General features: G+C 37.9%; 1 protein-coding gene across 1 annotated transcript in view; it reads left to right on the forward strand.

Moving 5' to 3' along the window:
* Nucleotides 1–19,460, forward strand: part of EML6 (echinoderm microtubule associated protein like 6) — a gene marked incomplete at both ends in the record, with an annotated part of 73,240 nt that overhangs the window by 40,449 nt on the left and 13,331 nt on the right. The window contains 10 exons of the mRNA XM_009700641.1: nt 875–1,077; nt 2,995–3,106; nt 3,839–3,966; nt 5,575–5,716; nt 6,929–7,081; nt 7,346–7,477; nt 9,231–9,319; nt 10,136–10,312; nt 10,423–10,624; nt 10,848–10,974. Coding sequence (XP_009698943.1) covers nt 875–1,077; nt 2,995–3,106; nt 3,839–3,966; nt 5,575–5,716; nt 6,929–7,081; nt 7,346–7,477; nt 9,231–9,319; nt 10,136–10,312; nt 10,423–10,624; nt 10,848–10,974 — 1,465 coding nt within the window. The remainder of the gene's footprint in view (nt 1–874; nt 1,078–2,994; nt 3,107–3,838; nt 3,967–5,574; nt 5,717–6,928; nt 7,082–7,345; nt 7,478–9,230; nt 9,320–10,135; nt 10,313–10,422; nt 10,625–10,847; nt 10,975–19,460) is intronic.

Genomic DNA, 19,460 nt, shown 5'->3' on the forward strand with positions numbered 1-19,460 from the left:
CTTACATCGTAGTTTACAGTGTTCAAGTGGTTCAGGTGCTCTCAGTTTAAAAATTAAGTGTTTTTTTTTCCTGCATTTTTTCTGTTTAGGTTATTTTTCTAGTAATTAAATAGTCTTGCATTGTAGTTTGCCAAATTCTATTACAGGAATTTGCATTAAGCAGTATCTTACTCCAAAAATAGTCTCTTTGCAATAAAAATGGTATGTTTTGAGTTAAGATTTACTCAGTGGAATTGGGAATATCAGTCTGGTGTTAACTGTGAAATACGTCATGACTTGACACAAGGACACCACTGCCTATATTATTTTGTAATTGTATATGTATTTTTGTCTTATTTGTCGAATTCATAGGCATATATGAAGCGTGGTTCATCCTTTCTGAACCAAAGTAAGGCCGTGGCAATTTGGTTCTCTGACAATCAGAAGAGGAGCAAATCTTGCCATTTTTTCTGCAAAAGTGCTGTCAAGTTGTCAGGTTGCCAGTGGAAAACCAAAACACACCTCTAGTATCTCATGTGTGGTTGTGGTCACCTCTAAATAGAAAAAGCGTGGTAGGAGCTTGGCACACTGTTCTGTGCGAAAAAATATCCTGCCAGCCATTGTATTAATTCTTTTTACACAGTTCCTCACCAAAATTTATCATTTGCTTGGAAATAACAATCTGAAAAATAGAGCCTGTACTGCTTCAAAACTGTCATTACTAGATGAACTTTCTTTTATTGTATTTTTCCCTTGTGCGTTATGTTTCCAGTATTTCTATTATCTACCATGTCTTAGGCAATCACAAGAGATGATGAGGTCAAGACATTTGTCCTTTACAGCATTACAGCTACAAAATGAAATATAAAAAGACTTACTTTCATTTATATTGCAGGTGGAGGCTTTACATCAAAACGGGGAACATTTGGAACTACTGGAAAATTGGAAACTATGATGAGTGTTTCATATGGGCGAATAGAAGATCTGGTTTTCTCTGGCGCTGCTACTGGAGACATTTACATCTGGAAGGATACTCTGCTGCTTAAGACAGTGAAAGCCCATGATGGGCCTGTATTTGCCATGCATGCGTTGGATAAGGTACTTCCGTCTTATGTCATCCATTCAGGTTTATTATTTTTGTTGCATAACTGGATTTTAGAAGTGTATAACTCCCACCGAAGTTACTCGGGTTTTGTACATGTGTATGTAAGCAATACATTGTTCTGCATTGCGCTAACATTGAAGGTGCAGAAACAAATTGCACTAGATGAATCTGAACATGATTAAAATCACAAAACCAGTATTAATGAGTTCTGTTATTTAATACGTGTGTATTTGTAAGCACGTAACATATATGGGCTCATGTCCTGGTTTCAGCTGGGATAGAGTTCATTTTCTTCCTAGTAACTGGTACAGTGCTGTGTTTTGGATTTAGGATGAGAATAATGTTGATAACGCACTGATGTTTTAGCTGTTGCTGAGCAGTGCTTACACTAAGTCAAGGACTTTTCTGCTTCTCACCACACCCCACCAGCGAGTAGGCTGGGGGGCCCAAGAAGGTGGGACGCTAGGGGACACAACAAACTGGGAGGGGACACAGCCGGGACAGCTGACCCCAGCTGACCAAGGGGATATTCCATGCCATATGACATCATGCCCAGTACATAAACTGTGGGAAAGCTGGCTGGGGGGCTGCTGCTTGGGAACTGGCTGGGAATCAGTCAGCGGGTGGTGAGCAGTTGCATCGTGCATCACTTGTTTTGTATATTCTAATTTTTTTATCATTATTATTATCATTATTTTGTTTTCACTTCCTTTTCTGCCTTATTAAATTGTCTTTATCTCAACCCACGAAGAGGAGTGAGTGAGTGGCTATATGGCATTTAACTGCCTGCCAGGTTAAACCACAACAGCTCGTTACCTGATGAATAGCTTTCTGACCTCTAAATAGGCAGAATTTATTTCTCACTATGCTCATGCATGTCGTTTTCATAGTTGTAAACCACAGGAGAGTGACAAGTAACATTGGTTGCCTCTTCAACCTGATCCCAAAAATATTTTTGCATTATCAGTTTCCAAAATATGAAACATGAATTTTTTAATAATATTATCACTGTATCTTAAGCAAGCAAGGCTTCACTATCCAAAGGTTTTGATTTTCTGAGTTAATTATTCCCGATATCAAAAGTATTTTGCTTCAGTTGCATCAACGAATCTTTAAAAGAAACTATGGCAAAATGTATTATTGACATCACATAAATGAGGTTGGGGCAAAGTTTTGCCAGTTGAAATCCACTGGCAATTTGAAGATGTTGATAGTGGAATGTCTTTTTTGAGATTACAGTTTCAACTTTAAAAGTATATTATGAGAAGAAGAATATTGGCTATTAACATTTTTATATATCAAGGTCAGTTAAGATCCCTGTGGCTCAGTCCTTTCTGGCCCTAATTGATTGTTCCTAGCTTTTCCATCATTTTTTCTGCTTGATCTTGGCACTCTATCTTCTAAACATCCTCTTCACTTACATTTTTGTTGGTTAGTTATTTATGCTGTGTTTTGCACTCACTTGGCACAGATAAAGAGAATCTACCAAGGGAATTAATCAAAGAATCGGTCCCTATGCATAATTAGAACTCAGTTTCTAACACAGAACATCTGTTAAGTCCATTGAACTTGGAATAACTTGAGAAGCTGTTTTTACCAACTGCTCCCTGTTCTAAGGATGAAGGACATGTTTTTCCATACCTTATTTCCACATGCAGAAAAATGTTATGGCCCAGCATTACTGTTTACAATAGTATGCACTCTGCATGGTTATAAGTCTTTATAACCCTAGAAATGCAGGTCTCTCAATCTCCTCTTATTTTTAATTCATAAGTATAGGCTCCAGTATTTTTAATTGGACACATGAATATAATGCAGGGGAGAATTTATACTGCCTTTGGACATGTCTTTTAAAATATTAACGTGTAAGTGCTAACATTTGCCTATGTTTTCATACTGTGATCATACAGGGTTTTGTAACTGGTGGAAAAGATGGAATTGTGGCACTTTGGGATGATATGTTTGAAAGATGTCTGAAGACGTATGCTATCAAAAGAGCAGCACTATCTGCTAGTTCTAAAGGTATTATTTTTCAGTGTGTTTTAATAAGGACTGCATGCAGGAAGGCTGGTAAAATGACAGTTATAAGTGTCAAATCTTACCTGAACACAAAGAGAACAGTAATATACTACTTACTACTCTGTGCTGGAATTTTCTGTTTTGATTGATCCAAGTTGTATTTCACACAATCTTTGTCATTTGTAGTTTGTTCTGCTATACCCTTCTCTATTCCATGACCTTTGGCTTTGTTTTCACCAAAGAAATTATTTTTTAAAAAAATGTCACAAGCCTGCGAGTCTGGCTGTTCCAAAATCTGTTCTGTTTAGCAGCTAGCTTCCTCAACTGGCCAAATTTCACGTAGTGAGACCAAGGTCCCTGTGAGTTGGAAAGACCTGTTAATTTGTACTTCCCAAGGCATCAGTGTGGAAGTCTATAAAGTGATGTTCACAGATAATAACAGAATTAATGACCATGTTGCTGGAGCATCTGAACCCCTTCTACACTGTCACTGTTCAAGCAGTAAAATATCAATCTTTATGTTGCCACAAAATAGACTAGCACAAGCTCCCCTCCTTTGAAATATTAATTAAATCCTTGGTTTATCTAGTAATTTGATCAGGCAAGTGTATCTCATATATCATTATTTTTAAAAAATTAATTATAGATGATATAAACTGTATGAACTATAGGTGATATAAGGCTCTTTTTGATTTCACAATAAAAACCTAAAATTAGTATGTTTGTATTCTCCAGGTTTGCTTTTAGAAGACAATCCCTCTATTCGAGCCATCAGTCTAGGACACGGGCATATTCTAGTGGGAACTAAAAATGGAGAGATACTTGAAATTGATAAAAGTGGCCCAATGACTCTACTTGTTCAGGTACCATATGGATCTTCCATACAAAAATAATGCCCGTAGAAATTCAAGACATTATTAAATTTTCCCATTTGTTTTCGTCCTGTTTTCATTAATCCTGTTAGCCACTGTTGCTTTCCTTGCTCAGGCAGAAGTTGATGCTTTCTTATGTAAATTTGAGATTCACTGTGGATGACAGAATTCTGAAGGTAAAACAAACAGTCTGTTAAGTTCAAAGACTGATGAGACTTTTTATGAATTTTTTAGACATTTTAGTTTAGGACCCAACATAAAAATGAAAAATAAAGAGTAGAACTAATGTGTGTTCCATTTATTTGCTTTTACTGAAATAATGTAGTGTATTCTGAAGGATCCTATATTCAATGTGTGAAAAATTGTTTTAGAGTTATGACAGCTTTCTACAGTGACACGCAGCTGTAATTGCATGTGTTGTGAAGCATAAAGAGACCTCCTTTTGCAAGACAAAGTATTTTGCGAAGTTTGGTTAAAAAATTTTCATATATATGTCCACTGATGTTATTGATGTTCCTTTGGTTTAGTGTCTTGAATAACCCTAATGTCTATACGTAGAAAATTGTATGTACCATTTACTGACTTGTAATCTGTCAAGTTCTTACTTTTTCTTTTCTATAACTGACTAAATTAACATTGTTTTTTACAGAAATGTTGTTTATTTGTTATTTTTCTTTCCAGTTAGTTCTAATCTCATAAACTAATCTTTCAAATTTGTATTGCCTGCATGACAGCCTTACTAACCTAAATGTGCAAAGTTGTATATTATAAATTATTTAACTCATTCACTAATTTGGAATTGCAATCTCATCCTAATATAGTTCCCCTCACATGAATACTAAGGTTGTGAGATAGTAAAATGACCTTAAAATTATTCAATTGCTGTGAGTTTTCTGATAAAGAGAAGTGTTATAATTGTCATCCAGCTTAAATTACATGCTTGCATGCATCAGCTTGAGCAAAAATAGAAAATACGCAAGGTGTAATCAAGGTGTCATGACAGTTCCTCCCCTTTTTCTTTTAATGGTATTTTTCCATCTCAACAAAAATGCCAGTTACCAAACTGAAATCCAGATTGAGAATAGTAAGAAATTATTTAACCTTGAAATGCAGTGCCAGCAAGCTGTATGCAAGTTGAAGGAAATCTAGAAAATGCAGGAAGAGTGATTTAAGTTTGAAAACTGAGTTTTGAGGAAAGATTAAAAGAACTAAGTATGTGTATGTTGGGAGAACAAGTTCTCTAGGGTCTGAAAAATTACATAAACCTTGAATACAGATTACCCCACATTAGAATTTCAGCATAAAGTTCTGTTTGGAACATAACTATTGCCTTTTCATTTCGAGTCTGGAAGAGAGAGCACTGGAAGCACAGAAATTACAGCTAGTAGTAGTGGAGGAGTCTATGGAAGAGTATAGTTTAGATATTTGTCAGAGGAAGCAGACCAGACATTCAGATCTCTTTGAATGTGGCAAATTTTTGAGAGGAGATGGTGAAAGCCTTATTGCCCAAGACTTGTAAAAGGAGGCAGGGCAAGTGCTAGAACATTCTACATAAACCCAAATACATTATTTTCTCTTACATGAAATTATTTCCGTCAGGGACATATGGAAGGAGAAGTCTGGGGTTTGGCAGCTCATCCTCTCTTGCCTGTCTGTGCAACAGTGAGCGATGATAAAACACTACGAATCTGGGAACTTTCATCCCAGCACCGCATGCTGGCAGTGAGGAAGCTCAAAAAAGGTAATTCTCATTTGGCCATACACTGTGATAGTAATGATACTGCTCTATTTCTGTAACAGTTCCATCTTTGCTTTCAGTGCGTATCACAGGCCTTAAGTAGGTAGGAAGAGGACACAGTCATTAAGAAATTGGAAGCACAGGAGGTAAATTGTCTTTGGCATGTGTCAAGTCAATGAAAAGGGTAGAAAGAAAAAGGATCATAATCTATTGTAATGAGTAATAATAAAATGAACTTTAATCTATTTTCCTCTGATTCCAAGGGGAATGAGTTGACCTCAGAATCATTTTCCTTCCGAAGAATACTTAGGCCAGTGTATTTGTTGCTCACATTAAAAAGTTTCTGTATAAAGACAAATGTAAAGTTTTCTGCATGCTGAGCACACTTAGCCTTCAGTGGCAAGATGAACTTTACATGTTATACCAACTTCTCTGAAAATGAACAGTCTTCCTGCCCTTTCCCCTGTATAAAATTAGATGAACTATGTTGAAATGCTGCCTTCTCAAAATTACTCTTATTTCATTAACTCATTGATATCCTTCAGGAAGTTTTATGGTGTAAATTCAACATGCTTCATTTTCAGTGACAGATCCAGAGCACAGGAACTCTAACTGGCTGAGGGAAAACAGGAGTCAAATGTTTTGGAGAGGTGAACTCAGGGACGGATGAGGATAGCTGTATGAGAGAGTATGGTCAGAAATAATGTTGAGGCAAAACCTAAGTGGAGGAAGCGTAGTACATCTCTCTTTTAAATGTGCTCCACCTGAAAGGAACCATTATTCAGTCATATAATGAAGAAGATTTCAAGTGTAGAATCCCTGAAAGACATACAGTTAGTTATGCCATAATGAATCTTTGAATTTTCCATCTGGGTATTCTTTCTGTATGTGGTTTGGTTTTGGTTTTTTAATTTTATTTCTATCATTGATGTGTATAGAATGTAGTTGGAAGGTGGTATTTGTACCTAAACCCATTTCAAGACTGATCAAATCACCATTGTCAACTCAGGAACAGCCTATACAGAGGGTACATTCCCATTTAATAAGACATTAATCATAGCCCTCCTATCACATAATGTATTTGTTTTAATAAGTAACAAATGTATTTTAAAAGTATATACTCGATGTAAGAACCTTTCAGTTGCAGTTTCTTGATGGTTTTCTCAATCCCAAGTTTGTAAGCCTTACGATACTCCTTTTCATTTTCTTTTCTAGGTGGACGATGCTGTGCATTTTCTCCTGATGGGAAAGCCTTGGCTGTAGGGTTGAATGATGGGAGTTTTCTGGTGGTAAATGCTGACACTGTTGAAGACATGGTCTCTTTTCACCACAGAAAGGAAATGATCTCGGATATAAAGTTTTCACGAGGTATAACCAGATGATAAGGTGAAAGGGCAGGACTTATATTGTTTTTCTCCTCTAGACAAAAGAATGAATGGTCAGAAGGTAGACTGGCTTTAGAGGCACTCCATGCATTTAAGTACTTTACAATTCTGTACAGTGGTATGCACCCTATAATGGGGCCCACCCATAACTGATGCATTTGGATGCATGACAATAGTAAAAATGCATAATAATAATAACAATTGTAACATGTACACCTTTAATAACCTCCATGTCTCCTCTTTACAGAATCAGGAAAGTACCTGGCTGTGGCTTCCCATGATAATTTTGTAGATATTTACAATGTACTTACCAGCAAAAGAGTTGGCATTTGTAAAGGTGCATCTAGCTATATCACGCACATTGACTGGGACTCAAGAGGTAAAATGTTTGACCAGAGATATAATTTTAAAATGCCTATAAAACGGAATATCAGAAGACTGTTCTCGTACCAGTTACTAAGATAAACTATAACTACTAATGCAAATGGTTTTTCAACATCAAGCACCATATGGGTTCAGTGCAATTACATTTGTTGGCGGAGTTCATCCTCATTTGTAGCGTTTGTACCAGAGTACATGGTACTTCACTGCTGACAACATATGACTAAAATGTCGCTTATGAACATAATATTGCTTTTCTTTGCACTGTTCTTTTTATAGTTTTGTAGTGTGTGTGGCACATTTTTCTTTTCCACCTTTTATGTCCAATTTCCTTTCTTCTTTGCTGAGCATTATGTGGCAATCACTGCAATGAAGTTAGAGAGCCTTATTGTCACAACTAGTTAAGTCTAGCAGGATCAATAACGAGCTTATGCAAATAAGCTTTCCTGGACATAATATGATTCTGTGTGGAACCACCTGTGTGTCAGAGCTGTGCTTCCCCTGTTGTGCTAGTCCCAAAATGTGGTGCAAGTGCACTGACAACAACAGGAGCTAAACTCCTTTCAGAATCCGTTCAGATCTGGGTGCCATTCTTGAGCTAGTAAGCCATGCTGCAACTGAGCTGGCACTGTGGGCCTGCTTGCAACCCTGATAATCTGACTACTGATAGTTGTAAACATAATAATAGCAATTTGTCTGATACTACCTGTATATCTGTAGTAGCCAGTTCTTGGATGTGTTACATGTGCAGATAAAAAGTATAAGAAAATTGAAAATTCTTTGTGTCCTTAATGGTACTTATTGGAAACTCTAACTGAACTTCTAGATGTAAAGGATTAATACACTAAATTGTCTAGCCTGTCTTACACAGGTCAGGTAGGAAGGGCATGATACTAGTAGTCCCATATCAGTAGTCCCGTATCACACTACTTGTTGTCAGTGACTCCAACAGACTGAATGTAGCTCATGTAACAAAGGGCAAGATGCCTGGTCAAAATACAGCAACATTGGAACTGAACTAGTGCATATCAGTTGATAATCTAATCCAGTGTTTCTGAGTAAAAAGGTGGTTTCCCTGGCAGTTATGCACTTTAGATATTGTAGAACTGCTTTTATGATAATAAATCCCCACAGGATTTCTTACACTAGTACCATTGTTATAATTTGAAAAATTCAGAAAACGCCTTTAATTTTCTTGTATCAGAAATATTGTAAAACTGAATTTGAAAGCATTTTTTGCTTCTTCATGCACGAATGCTTGCTAATATGTTATCAATTGCATACAGGATTATGTTCATAAGATCACAGTAGCTATATGGGTATGGTAAGCTTCATATTCAAAGACAGTGTGGTGTGTAGCTGGGCTATGCACCAGTTAGGCAGTGCCAAAAGTGCAAGACAGCTTTGCCAGAAGTTACGGAAATTAATAGCATACATTTTTTTTTTTTTACTTTCCACTACCATGATGATGAAAACACAAGCAAAGTATTTCTTATCAGAACAAAGTGATTAGCTGCAAGACAGTAATTTTTTAAGGACATTGGATGGTATTTAAAATATTATTTTGGCTGTGAATCGGGAGTATAGGATTCTTATGAGAGTGATTCTAAGCATCTGTTTTACTCTTGCTATGCATAACTCTCTAGAGGGTAATTTCTTAGCTTACCCCCCTAAATCTCTTAATCAAAAGATAGCTCATAATATTCATAATAATGAATAAGATTCATAATAAACTCTTATTTCATATCTAGGAAAGTTATTGCAAGTCAATTCTGGTGCCAAAGAACAGCTATTTTTTGAAGCACCAAGGGGGAAAAGGCACATTATAAGAATTGCTGAGGTATGAATTATGCTTACTGGATTTTTTTTGCTGTGAAAGTTATTTTTTCTGGACTGTTGAAAATTAGCACAATTTGTCTTCAAATTGTATATTTTTTTTTCCTTTTAAAATACTGTATTTATGTGGTTAGATTTAGAATTATTTAATCATTCTCTATGGTGTCTTTCCTAGTATTTGTAAATGATAGAACTGCAAGTTTCTGTTTGTAGCTCTAAATTTATTGTTGTTTGATTAATAGCAGTCGTTTCCCATCACCCCCTTTCCTGAACAGTGACCTGTTTTCTGTGTAATCTGTGTGCATACAGGTTATAAACCATCTTTAAACAGTATGACCTGGCTTTTAATGATGTTAATTGTTTGTGACACATAGTTCTACAAAATTGCCAGTGTTTAGCACCTCAGAAAATCTTTAAGGAGATTTGTATCCAAATCATCCTCTACCTTGGGAAAGTAGGAATGTTTAAAGTTTTAAGCCTTTTGAGGAAGATATGTAGTTTGTATTAACAAGCTGGAAACTTGTAAACAGCTTCTAAAAACACTAAAAAAAATTACGTTAATATCAAACATGGAAAAATATACGCATGAAACCCATGTGTATTTAGTATGTATTAAGATTACTTTTGGGGGGAAATTTTGATTGCAGATAGCCTTTTGATGAAGATATATAGTTTGTATTAACAAGCTGGAAACTTATAAACAGCTTCTAAAAACACTAAAAAACCTATGTTAATATCAAACATGGAAAAATATATGCATGAAACCCATGTGTATTTAGTATGTATTAAGATTACTTTTGGGGGGAAATTTTGATTGCAGATAGAGAAGATTGAGTGGGACACCTGGACATGTGTTCTTGGTCCTACTTGTGAAGGAATTTGGCCCATGCACAGTGATGTCACCGTTGTAAATGCAGCTAGTCTTACAAAAGATGGAACGCTATTAGCTACAGGAGATGATTTTGGCTTTGTGAAGCTTTTTTCCTATCCAGTGAAGGTAATAAGTGTATTTATTTCTGTGATGAGAAACTGCACAAGAGAAGGAATTAAGGAAGACATTGTTTGCAAGATGTCAGACTGCTAATATGCGAATTCTTTGTGCTACAGGGCCAACGTGCAAAATTCAAGAAGTATGTGGGTCACAGCGCACAGGTAACCAATGTTCGGTGGTTACACAATGATTCTGTGCTGCTGACTGTAGGTGGTGCTGATACAGCTTTGATGATCTGGACCAGAGAATTTCTGGGCATTCAGGAGAGTAAGCTGGTTGATAGTGAAGAATCAGACACAGATGCAGAAGAAGATGGAGGTAAAAAGGACTGTATAAAACACGTCTTTAATTTAGTCTTCATTCCACAGAGACTCAGGTGTTGAACTTGGAGTAGGCGAGAAACTTTCATGTGCGAAGTACAGTGTAGGGAGAGCTTGGTGTAGGATTTGTTTCCTTCCTTTTATTGGTGCAGATCTTGTTTTCTACTCTTCCACTATGAAACAAGGGTAGTTTGTTTTATTTTATGTTTTATTTTTCTAAGGTTATGATAGTGATGTTGCAAGAGAAAAAGCAATTGACTATACCACTAAGATCTATGCAGTAAGCATCCGAGAAATGGAAGGGACAAAACCACATCAACAGCTGAAGGAAGTTTCAGTAGAAGAGAGGTATGTCACACAAAGGCATTCATTTCCAAATGTATGTTGCATTCTTTTGAATCTCTTTTCATTCAACTAAAATTAGACCTTAGAAATAAGACAGGAAATGTAAAATTCACAAGATGACATTTAAAATGGTGTTCACAGGGTACACCCTGTTAATGTGATGGAGAAAAATATATGTAAGTAAAACACCTGTGAGTGTTGCGTTCTCTTCTGCTGTTCACATAAGCAGTTATATTCTTTCCTAATTAGTATGTGTAGCTGTGCATATGTCTGCAGCAGGGCATTCGTGACAGGGTAAGCTTGTAAATACTTTGCAGTTAAGGCTTTTGGTGATGTTTTCATTGAAACATTTTCAGTTGCTTATACTTGCGTCAGGTTGTTACTGTTAAAGCTGAAATTTCCCATGGTACATGTTGGCCTTAGGCTGAATTATTCTGAAAAAAATAAGCTGGAAGGAGAACAGTATGGGAGAGGACAGTAAAGAAAAGAGGTAAGAGCTAAGCACAGAGGGTGAGGTCCAGTGAAACACAGACCTAGGGGAGTAGGTGAGTAAAAACTCTGACTGGGACAGGACTGCTGGGACAAAACAGAAGTATCTATAACCAGTAAAGTACTTTGCCTTTTGCAATCTGGAACAATAAATCTACACCTGTGAACCCAGTTGATGACTCAACTGTGAATCCATGCAGTCTCTTTATCAAAAGTTTCTTTTTATAAGTGGTCATTCTTTTGTCACGACTTTTCTTGCTTTTGCCCAATGTTGGGCACTGGCAGAAAGGACTGCTGTGGGTTAACCCACAGAAAGAATTTAAGCTTAGTTGTTTCCCTTCAGTTTACCCAGAACACATGACTAGTAACAATACCAATAGTGTGATGGCATATTGTTCTCCCCACAGGGGTCCTGCCCTAGTTAGAGAACAGGATACGTAGTTCTCGGGGAATGCAGCGGGTGCACTGTAGGATCCCCGCTGCAGGTATTGCAAAAGATGAGAGTGCTGTGAGTAGAAAGAGGCCGGGATGGCGAGAAGAGAGTGCTCTGAAGCCCGTGGAGAGCTGCATTCTTGCTGGTCCTGATTCTGTCCTAGGGCTTCTTGGTGATGGTTGGCAAATAGAGTATTTTTACAGGCAGCTTCTAACTCCGTGTACCACCTCATCTCCTGCTGTCGGCTGAGAGCAGTAGGGCTGAATTTGCAGAAAAACTGCACGCTCATAGATGCAAGTGGAGATCATTTAAGCAGTTCTTTGAAGAAACACGTAACACATAATTACGTTGAACAGATTAAGGTCTAAGGATCTCTTACTTGACTACTGAAAACTAGTGGCAACTTTTGGGATTTTTGGCTTTAAATCTTCTTGGTGTGCTGATTTGCAAGATACAAAATGGAGTTAGTAATACCTCCTAATCTCATTCAGACCTTCGAAAAATAAATTAGGTTATGTTTTTAAAGGTTTCAAAGAATGCAATGCCGGACATCATGGACAGAAAGTAATAAATTTTTCACTCAGTATTTGAATAGGAGAACAAATGTTAGGTGTGAAAAATGAGAAGAAAAATGTTGTACCCCTTTTTTTCATGACGTTTTAACAAAAACATGCAGCAGGAAGATTAGTGATTATTTTTTTTTTTCACCAAAGTGTTGGACCATAACCATTTCTTTTCCCCTTCTTTTAAGCATATTTCTTTCTATTTTCTCATTTACTCATATAAAGTCTTTGTTCCTCCATTTTTCTATAAAAAGGCATAGTGTATTATCTAGTAAACATGAATGTTTTGAGAGTGAGTTAAAAAAGAAAAAAAATTTGTTTTGGATGAATACTGCTAAATTGTTATTACACATGAAATAACAAGCGCCAATAGTACGATGGCCAGATGTTTTACACCAGAAACCCTTGTACCTTCCAGCTGCTTTATTCCGCTTTGATGGTGCAAAAGCAACTGCAGAGTGAGTTTAATTGACCAATTAAGCTGATCTTGCAATCGTTTTGTACTAGTGAATTATCAACAATATGAGCGTAAGAACAGTCTCTTCAGTCCAGGAGTGAAAATCAGCACAGTCCCTTTGGGTTCCTAGGAAACTTTCCTTCTCTGAAACCTGGCCATGGGTCTGCTGTCTGATGCAAGCAAGTACCCTGCTTCTCAGAGGAGTATCTCGGTCTGCCACGTACACTTCAGGCTTCCTGACTTTTGAGTCTGCCCACATTCTCAGTCCTATGCTGCATAAGCTGATTCAGCTGGGCCTACTGTGTTGCTGTGGAGGAAGGCACCCCCTGAAATGAACAGGCAGTTTGCCTTTTTCAACCTTTTTAACAAAACATGTAGTACCTGCAAAGCGACACGTAACAAGACAAACGAAGCAGGCTTCCTGTTCGTCACACCAACACCAGTAATCCATAATGCAGGGAAAACGTGCTTTGTGCTATCCGACGCTTCAAAGCAGCGCTGAAGCTGGAAGCTCCTCTGCTGTTTCCACACTACACACTCTGTTTATGCCTTGTGCGCCTAATTAAATGGGTAGACACCTCCTCTGCAGTGAGGTTACCTCCGATTTCCATAATAATCTCTTCATAATGACTGTACATGAAAATAGCATGCTGTAGCCTATCGGAAGGAATAATCTATCCCATAACAAGTTCTAGACTGAAGAGAGCAAAAAAGAGGTTTTAACATGCTCCATATCTTTTTTTCTTCTTAATGTCTCTATGTAATCAACTTCATTTGTACTTCATTTTAAAGTTTATTTCAAAAATAAACCCTTGTAACTGTCCTTTCCATCTCTTCTGCTAAAGAGTCACAGCTATTTTACACATTTGTTTATATGTCCTCTTTCAGTTACAGCTACTTCAATATAATTACATCTTTGGTATTTGGACTTTGCTAAATTTGTCAACAGATACCATGCTTTTCATGTTTAGCTTGCAAGGCAAAGATACATTCACTTCCCTTTCTTTATCAAATTAATGTAAATTACCAGAATTTATAGCCAAACAATTAGAAACAGCAATTTTATGGCAAAATGTAGGCAAGTTTATGGGGGTAGGGATAGGGCCTTAAGTTGTGAAAGGTGTACTGGGTTTTGGGTGCAGAAAGATGAGATTCATGTGTTGGCTATTGTAATTGTCAGAGTTCAGTTTTTGGCCACGGTTGTACCAATTATGTGCTTCAGGGTGAAGCTGACTTCTCTCACAAGACGTATGAATTCATAGCTGTGCCAGATTTCCTGTTTGCTAAGAATACAAAAGAATGCAGCAGCTAATGAAGAGTTTTGTCTGACCATATTTTAAAAGCTTCCTAAAGCACTGGGCTGACTTTTCTTTGCACCTGCAAGGGTCCAAAGTGACAGTTGATCAAGCCAGAGGAAACTAAAAGTCTACAAGTACTCAATTGTCAGTGTCCAGAAAAACTTACGTTCTAAATCAGCGGGTCTTCAGGACAAGGAGTCTTGAAATCTGTGTTCACAGGGCTGAGTGAGATGGCAACAAATAATATTGAAGCCAGTTCACAAAGCTTTAAATTTTCTGCAAACGGCACAGCTGAAAAGTAGCCTCTCCCGGTCCCTTCAGATATAAAGGAGGGAACCAAGAAGATGTGTTTATTCCATTCTCTTTCAGGCAGGTACATGGGAAAACCTGGTAGTTTTTTGAGGGGGAAGATTGTCTGGAGAAAATATTCCAAATCCCAAATCTTTCCTCGTTGTAATTGTGCCACATGTCCGTATGAAGACCCCAAAGATTGTGCATTTGATGGGATTTGTGCACCGTGAACACTCTTGAGATTGAAAACATACTGTCTAAATTTTGAAAATTATGTTACAAGCTGGAAGGCCATTTAAGAGCGAAGCAGTGAGTTAATCACAAGACCTGAAAAACTGCTGGTCCACTTCACTGCAAAATGCCATGAGGATCAAAGAAGTGTCCCCCTTGCTGTATTTTCATTGTGTGTCTGAGAAAGGAAAAATTGTGAGTTATTCATAGGTAGTGGGTAGAAACCCAGAATTAAAGAAAGCAAGTTTAAATTAAGAAAAGAGAGAAAACCAAGCTTCCAGCTCAAGGAAGAGACAGGAATAGCTGGGGCTGTTGCTCTGAGCTGCTTCTTGGGGGCAAGGACTTTAAGCTCACTATGTTTCTTTCTTTAAGTGGTAATATTCAGAAGGTGAACTGTTGCTGAACAAGTTCATTCCCTGCTTATATAATAGAAATATGCTTCAAAGGCACTATGTGACACCTAGGAGACAGTTTTGGTTCAAGAAGATGGCTGTTTTATTTTCCTCTGTATTATAGCTACATTTCCATCTTTTCAACGGTTGTGTTTGCTAGAATACGCTTGCAAGACTCTATACTTCTGTAATATTAAGTGGTGAATCTGAAAATCTCCAAGTGCATTATCTCTCTAGAAATAACAAATTGTTGTACAATTCAGGAGGAGTTTGTTCTCAGGAACTGTGCTGTGTCTCCTGAGAAGATGGCAAGTATGTGGTTGAGAGCTGGTACAGGCAATGCCAGGTTATGAGGGGAAAGCTTTGCAACAAACACCGCCCTCCTGGAAGGGGATCCACAATTCACAAAAGATTCCCCCTAAATTAATACAAAGACTTACTTTGCTGTCTTTTTGTCAAAAGAGAGGAGCCAGCAATACTTGTCCCTTCTCTCCCCCATCATGAGAAAGAGAGGAGGACAGATTTGACATAATACTCGATACAGGATAACTGTGACTTCGGGCAGCTGCTGTCCATCCTCTATGACTACCTAGCGTGTGCTCTGTGCTTAGCACACCCCAGCAAGATGAAGAGGAAATCTATATCACACCAGTCTTCTCCAGATCTCCAGGGTCTTGGGCACTTCAGCAAAGTGGGCAGAGAAATTTAATGATTATAAAGGGCAAAAAACTTATGTATGACAAACTTGGGGATAATATTAAGGTTTCTTCTTAAAAAAGAAAATGAAAGCCCTTTATCAAATGTACTTTTCCTGTCTCATTTACATAATTAAAATAATGATTCAGCAAATATCTTGGAGGAATGTGGAAGTTACATGATAGATTTTACTCACAGCATTTGAAGTAAATCATGGCCTGGTGTTTTTGGGGGGGACCCAAGGTTTACTGTCTTCATCAGGAGTTACAGCTTTAGGATGGAAAAAGTAACAGGAGAGGTGAGGCTGAGGAACAGTTTTAAAATGTCTTGTGGTTGTATTAGTCGGTGCATTCAGTTAAGATAATTAATGGACTGTTGTTTCTCTCTCCTCTCCCCAACCTTCTTGTTTTTCTTCTTCTCCCTTTCCATGTCTGTCCTCCTATCCTCCCCAACCCCCCTTATTTTTCTCTTCCTTTTTTGCTCCTCTGATTGGCATCCTCTTCTTTGCTCTGCCTGTACGGTACAGAAGTGGGGTGCCAATGAGAGGTGCTGCAGGAGCAGTCTCGCGGTGTGGGAGCTCCAAGAGCAGTGCTCCCACACCACGGGACCACTTGGTCACTGGTGGGACTGTCCCAGACAATCCAGGACAATTGTAAGCTATACTGTCTGTTACGTAGGAATTGCGCTTCATTTCAGAAAAGGGCTAACTTTTGAACTGGGACCATTTCAACCAGCAAAGAATTTCTATGATAAGAAGTAAAACAAGCTTGCGTGAAGACTGTATTTATGTTACTAATACGAAAGGCGAAGATGTATTTGCGTTTTGCATTCTACTAACCACTAACATATATCCTGTGTTTGCAGCTTTCATTTAGTTTGATTTGCATGACTCTACATAAACTGAAAACTCTTGTAACATACCTGGTGATGGAAAACCCTTTAAAGCAGGTTGAATGTGTAGAAAACAAAAAGCAGCATTAGCATGTTTGTCTAGTTTTCTGTTTTCTTAACATACTGGCTTGTCTCCCTTCCTGTGAGTTATCCGTCTCGGAGCCCGTTCTCAGTTGTGTTATTATGCATCATTTGTAATCATATGTCCTGATAAAGACGAGACATTAAAGAAGGTCAAGAAGGTGGATTTTCTCTCTCCAAATATTAGTCTTTTATTTATTTCCTTACAACATGAACTGAATTATATAAGCTTTCAAAATAGCCCCCACAAGTGGCAAGTACAAACCTTTGTACCGTAAACTGAATTATTAGACATATGGTTACAAACTTTGTTCATGCACTTTTACATGCACGCTTCAGTGGGTGCAATGTAAAAGCTTTGAATGTGAACCTGTGTGTATTTATGTGTAGATGGGAACTATGCAAAATGTATCTGGAAAAACACATCTTTGGGGTGGAGAAAATAACTTGGGGCTTATTTCAGCAGAAACCTACTGGTTTTTAAGAATGAGGAGCATCCTTTGGAATAGTCACTTTTACTTTCTCAACAACATTATGTCAAGTTCATGCATCTTAAATGTATTTGGCAGCACGCTGGTTTCATCGCAGCTGTCCCCAAGGCTTGAACACATTGTGACTGGTATTTTTACAGTCCCTGCTAATCCACTGAACTGAGTCAATCTCACTTCTCCCACAGGTCAGCACGAAGCTGGCCCAAAGGTCTTTTTCATTTGCGTGACACTTAGTGGGTGTGGAACTGAGGGATGCCAATGCTGTCACAGCGCACAACGCATTACCAACATTGCGCGCTCTGCGCTGAGGTTGATGGAAAATATTCAACTTTTTTTGAGGGTTGTTGTGTAGGTTGTAGCCCAGGACGGATCGAAAAAGTGTTGTTTCTGATATATTTTGTTATGCAGGGGAAGGGTCTGCCTGTTATGTTTTATCTCCAGCCCAGAAGTTCTCTGTATACTATTGGTTGAATATTTTTTTTTCTACAACGAGCACAACTTCAAAACATGTCAGAGTTTGTGTAAAGAATAACAAAACAAATGGGAAAAGACTCTTCCTCTCAAACATGATCACATCTCCAGGGGAAGTCTAAGAAAAGAGAGACACCTTCCAGAATATGCTAAAGTTGGGTTGATTCTGATGCCTTGGTAGTACATGGAGAGAGTTCTCCTGAAGTCTCATTGCCCGAGGTATTCAAAACTTTTTAGCTCAAAGGCAGAAACTTAGGTTTGGCCTAAATCTTAGTACAATGTGTTCCTTGAAGCTGTTTTTTTTGCAAACAAGGCTGAGGGATCTTCCAGACAGCCCTGTCTGTCCAGTGTATTATCTATGGCAGATCTGTATACAATAGGGCAGCCTATTTACAATAGTTGTTTAGATTAACAGCTGTACAAGATGCTTAGAAAAATGAGCTTGTTAAAAAATAAAGCCCTTCAGATTTCATTCAGAAATGATTACCCTTCTTACTAATCTGCTTTTCTACTTGTTTCACATTTGGAGACTGAACTAGAATGACATGTGAATGCAATGAGTACCTTCCTTTACAAAATACGGAAATGGCTATCACCACCATACGTTCTGCAATACCTTTTGGGTTGGTTTGTTTGTTTGTTTTTTAAAGAGTGCATCAGCATACATGTGAAATCATAAATATTTAACCATGCTAAGGCTTTTCCAGTACTACAGTTTTAAAAAATAATTTAGATTACAATTGATGTTTCCCTCAAGTTTTGTTTCAGCTTTGCTTTGATCCACTGTATTAGAGAGTAGGGTATTTTCATATTGACTACTGTTCTTTTTTATTGTCTTGTGCTATCTACAAAATGTAAAGGAAAAGTTGTATGTAAAACTCCTATGTGTGTTGGGAGGGGAAAATTCAAGGGTCAAAATCTTCACAAAATCTTTTAAATCACTTCTTAAAGCTCTAGGAGTTTTGCAGCAGTTTTAGGGCACCTGGGAGTCCCCCTCCTATCAACTAATGAAAGTGTACTTTTAAAAGCTGCTTTTGCATTTTTTTTTTCCTGAAATGAAAAGTGTATTTTTTTAAATCTTGGATTTTTTTTGTTCTGTTGTCCAAACCAACCTACCAGTGGTTGGATCGTCTTCCCTCTCTTTGAACCTCGCTTTCTCTTCTTAGGAGCAGTCCTGCTCATTTTTATTTTTGTGTGGCAACCAAGGATGTTCCCTCTCCAGTTAGCAGCCATCTGAACGCACACATGAGTCTCCCTTCAGCTCTCTTCTCCACCTTCTACTCTCTTCAGCTGCTTCTCTACCCGTTTCTGTTGGGCCCAGCCCGTCACCTTCTTGGTGTCAGGATATTGTTGTCCATCTGTCCCTGCTCCAAACCTCATTGTTTGTCGCTTTCATCCAGTGTTGTTTCTGAAGATCCAATTCTGTTCCCATTCGCCTTGGAACAGAATATTTCTGTTCTTGCCAATTTATTACTACTGCAGACAGCATCTCTCATCAGAGAGCAATTATGCCATGTGCTCTAAAAATCATGAGGTGATCATCCCTGTCCTATAGAATTTATCATCATAATTTTTGGTCTGCTTTTCCTTTCCTTTATTTTCAGTCTAAATGGATCTAACTTTCCCCTCGCCTCCCCCCCGCCCCTACTTTGGCCCCGTTCTCTAAGATCACATCTCTTTTCTCCCTCAAGGTGCCCCGCTCTTC

This window comes from Cariama cristata, unplaced genomic scaffold (assembly GCF_000690535.1).
Source record: "Cariama cristata isolate BGI_N322 unplaced genomic scaffold, ASM69053v1 scaffold4070, whole genome shotgun sequence".
In the NCBI taxonomy this organism is placed as follows: domain Eukaryota; kingdom Metazoa; phylum Chordata; class Aves; order Cariamiformes; family Cariamidae; genus Cariama; species Cariama cristata.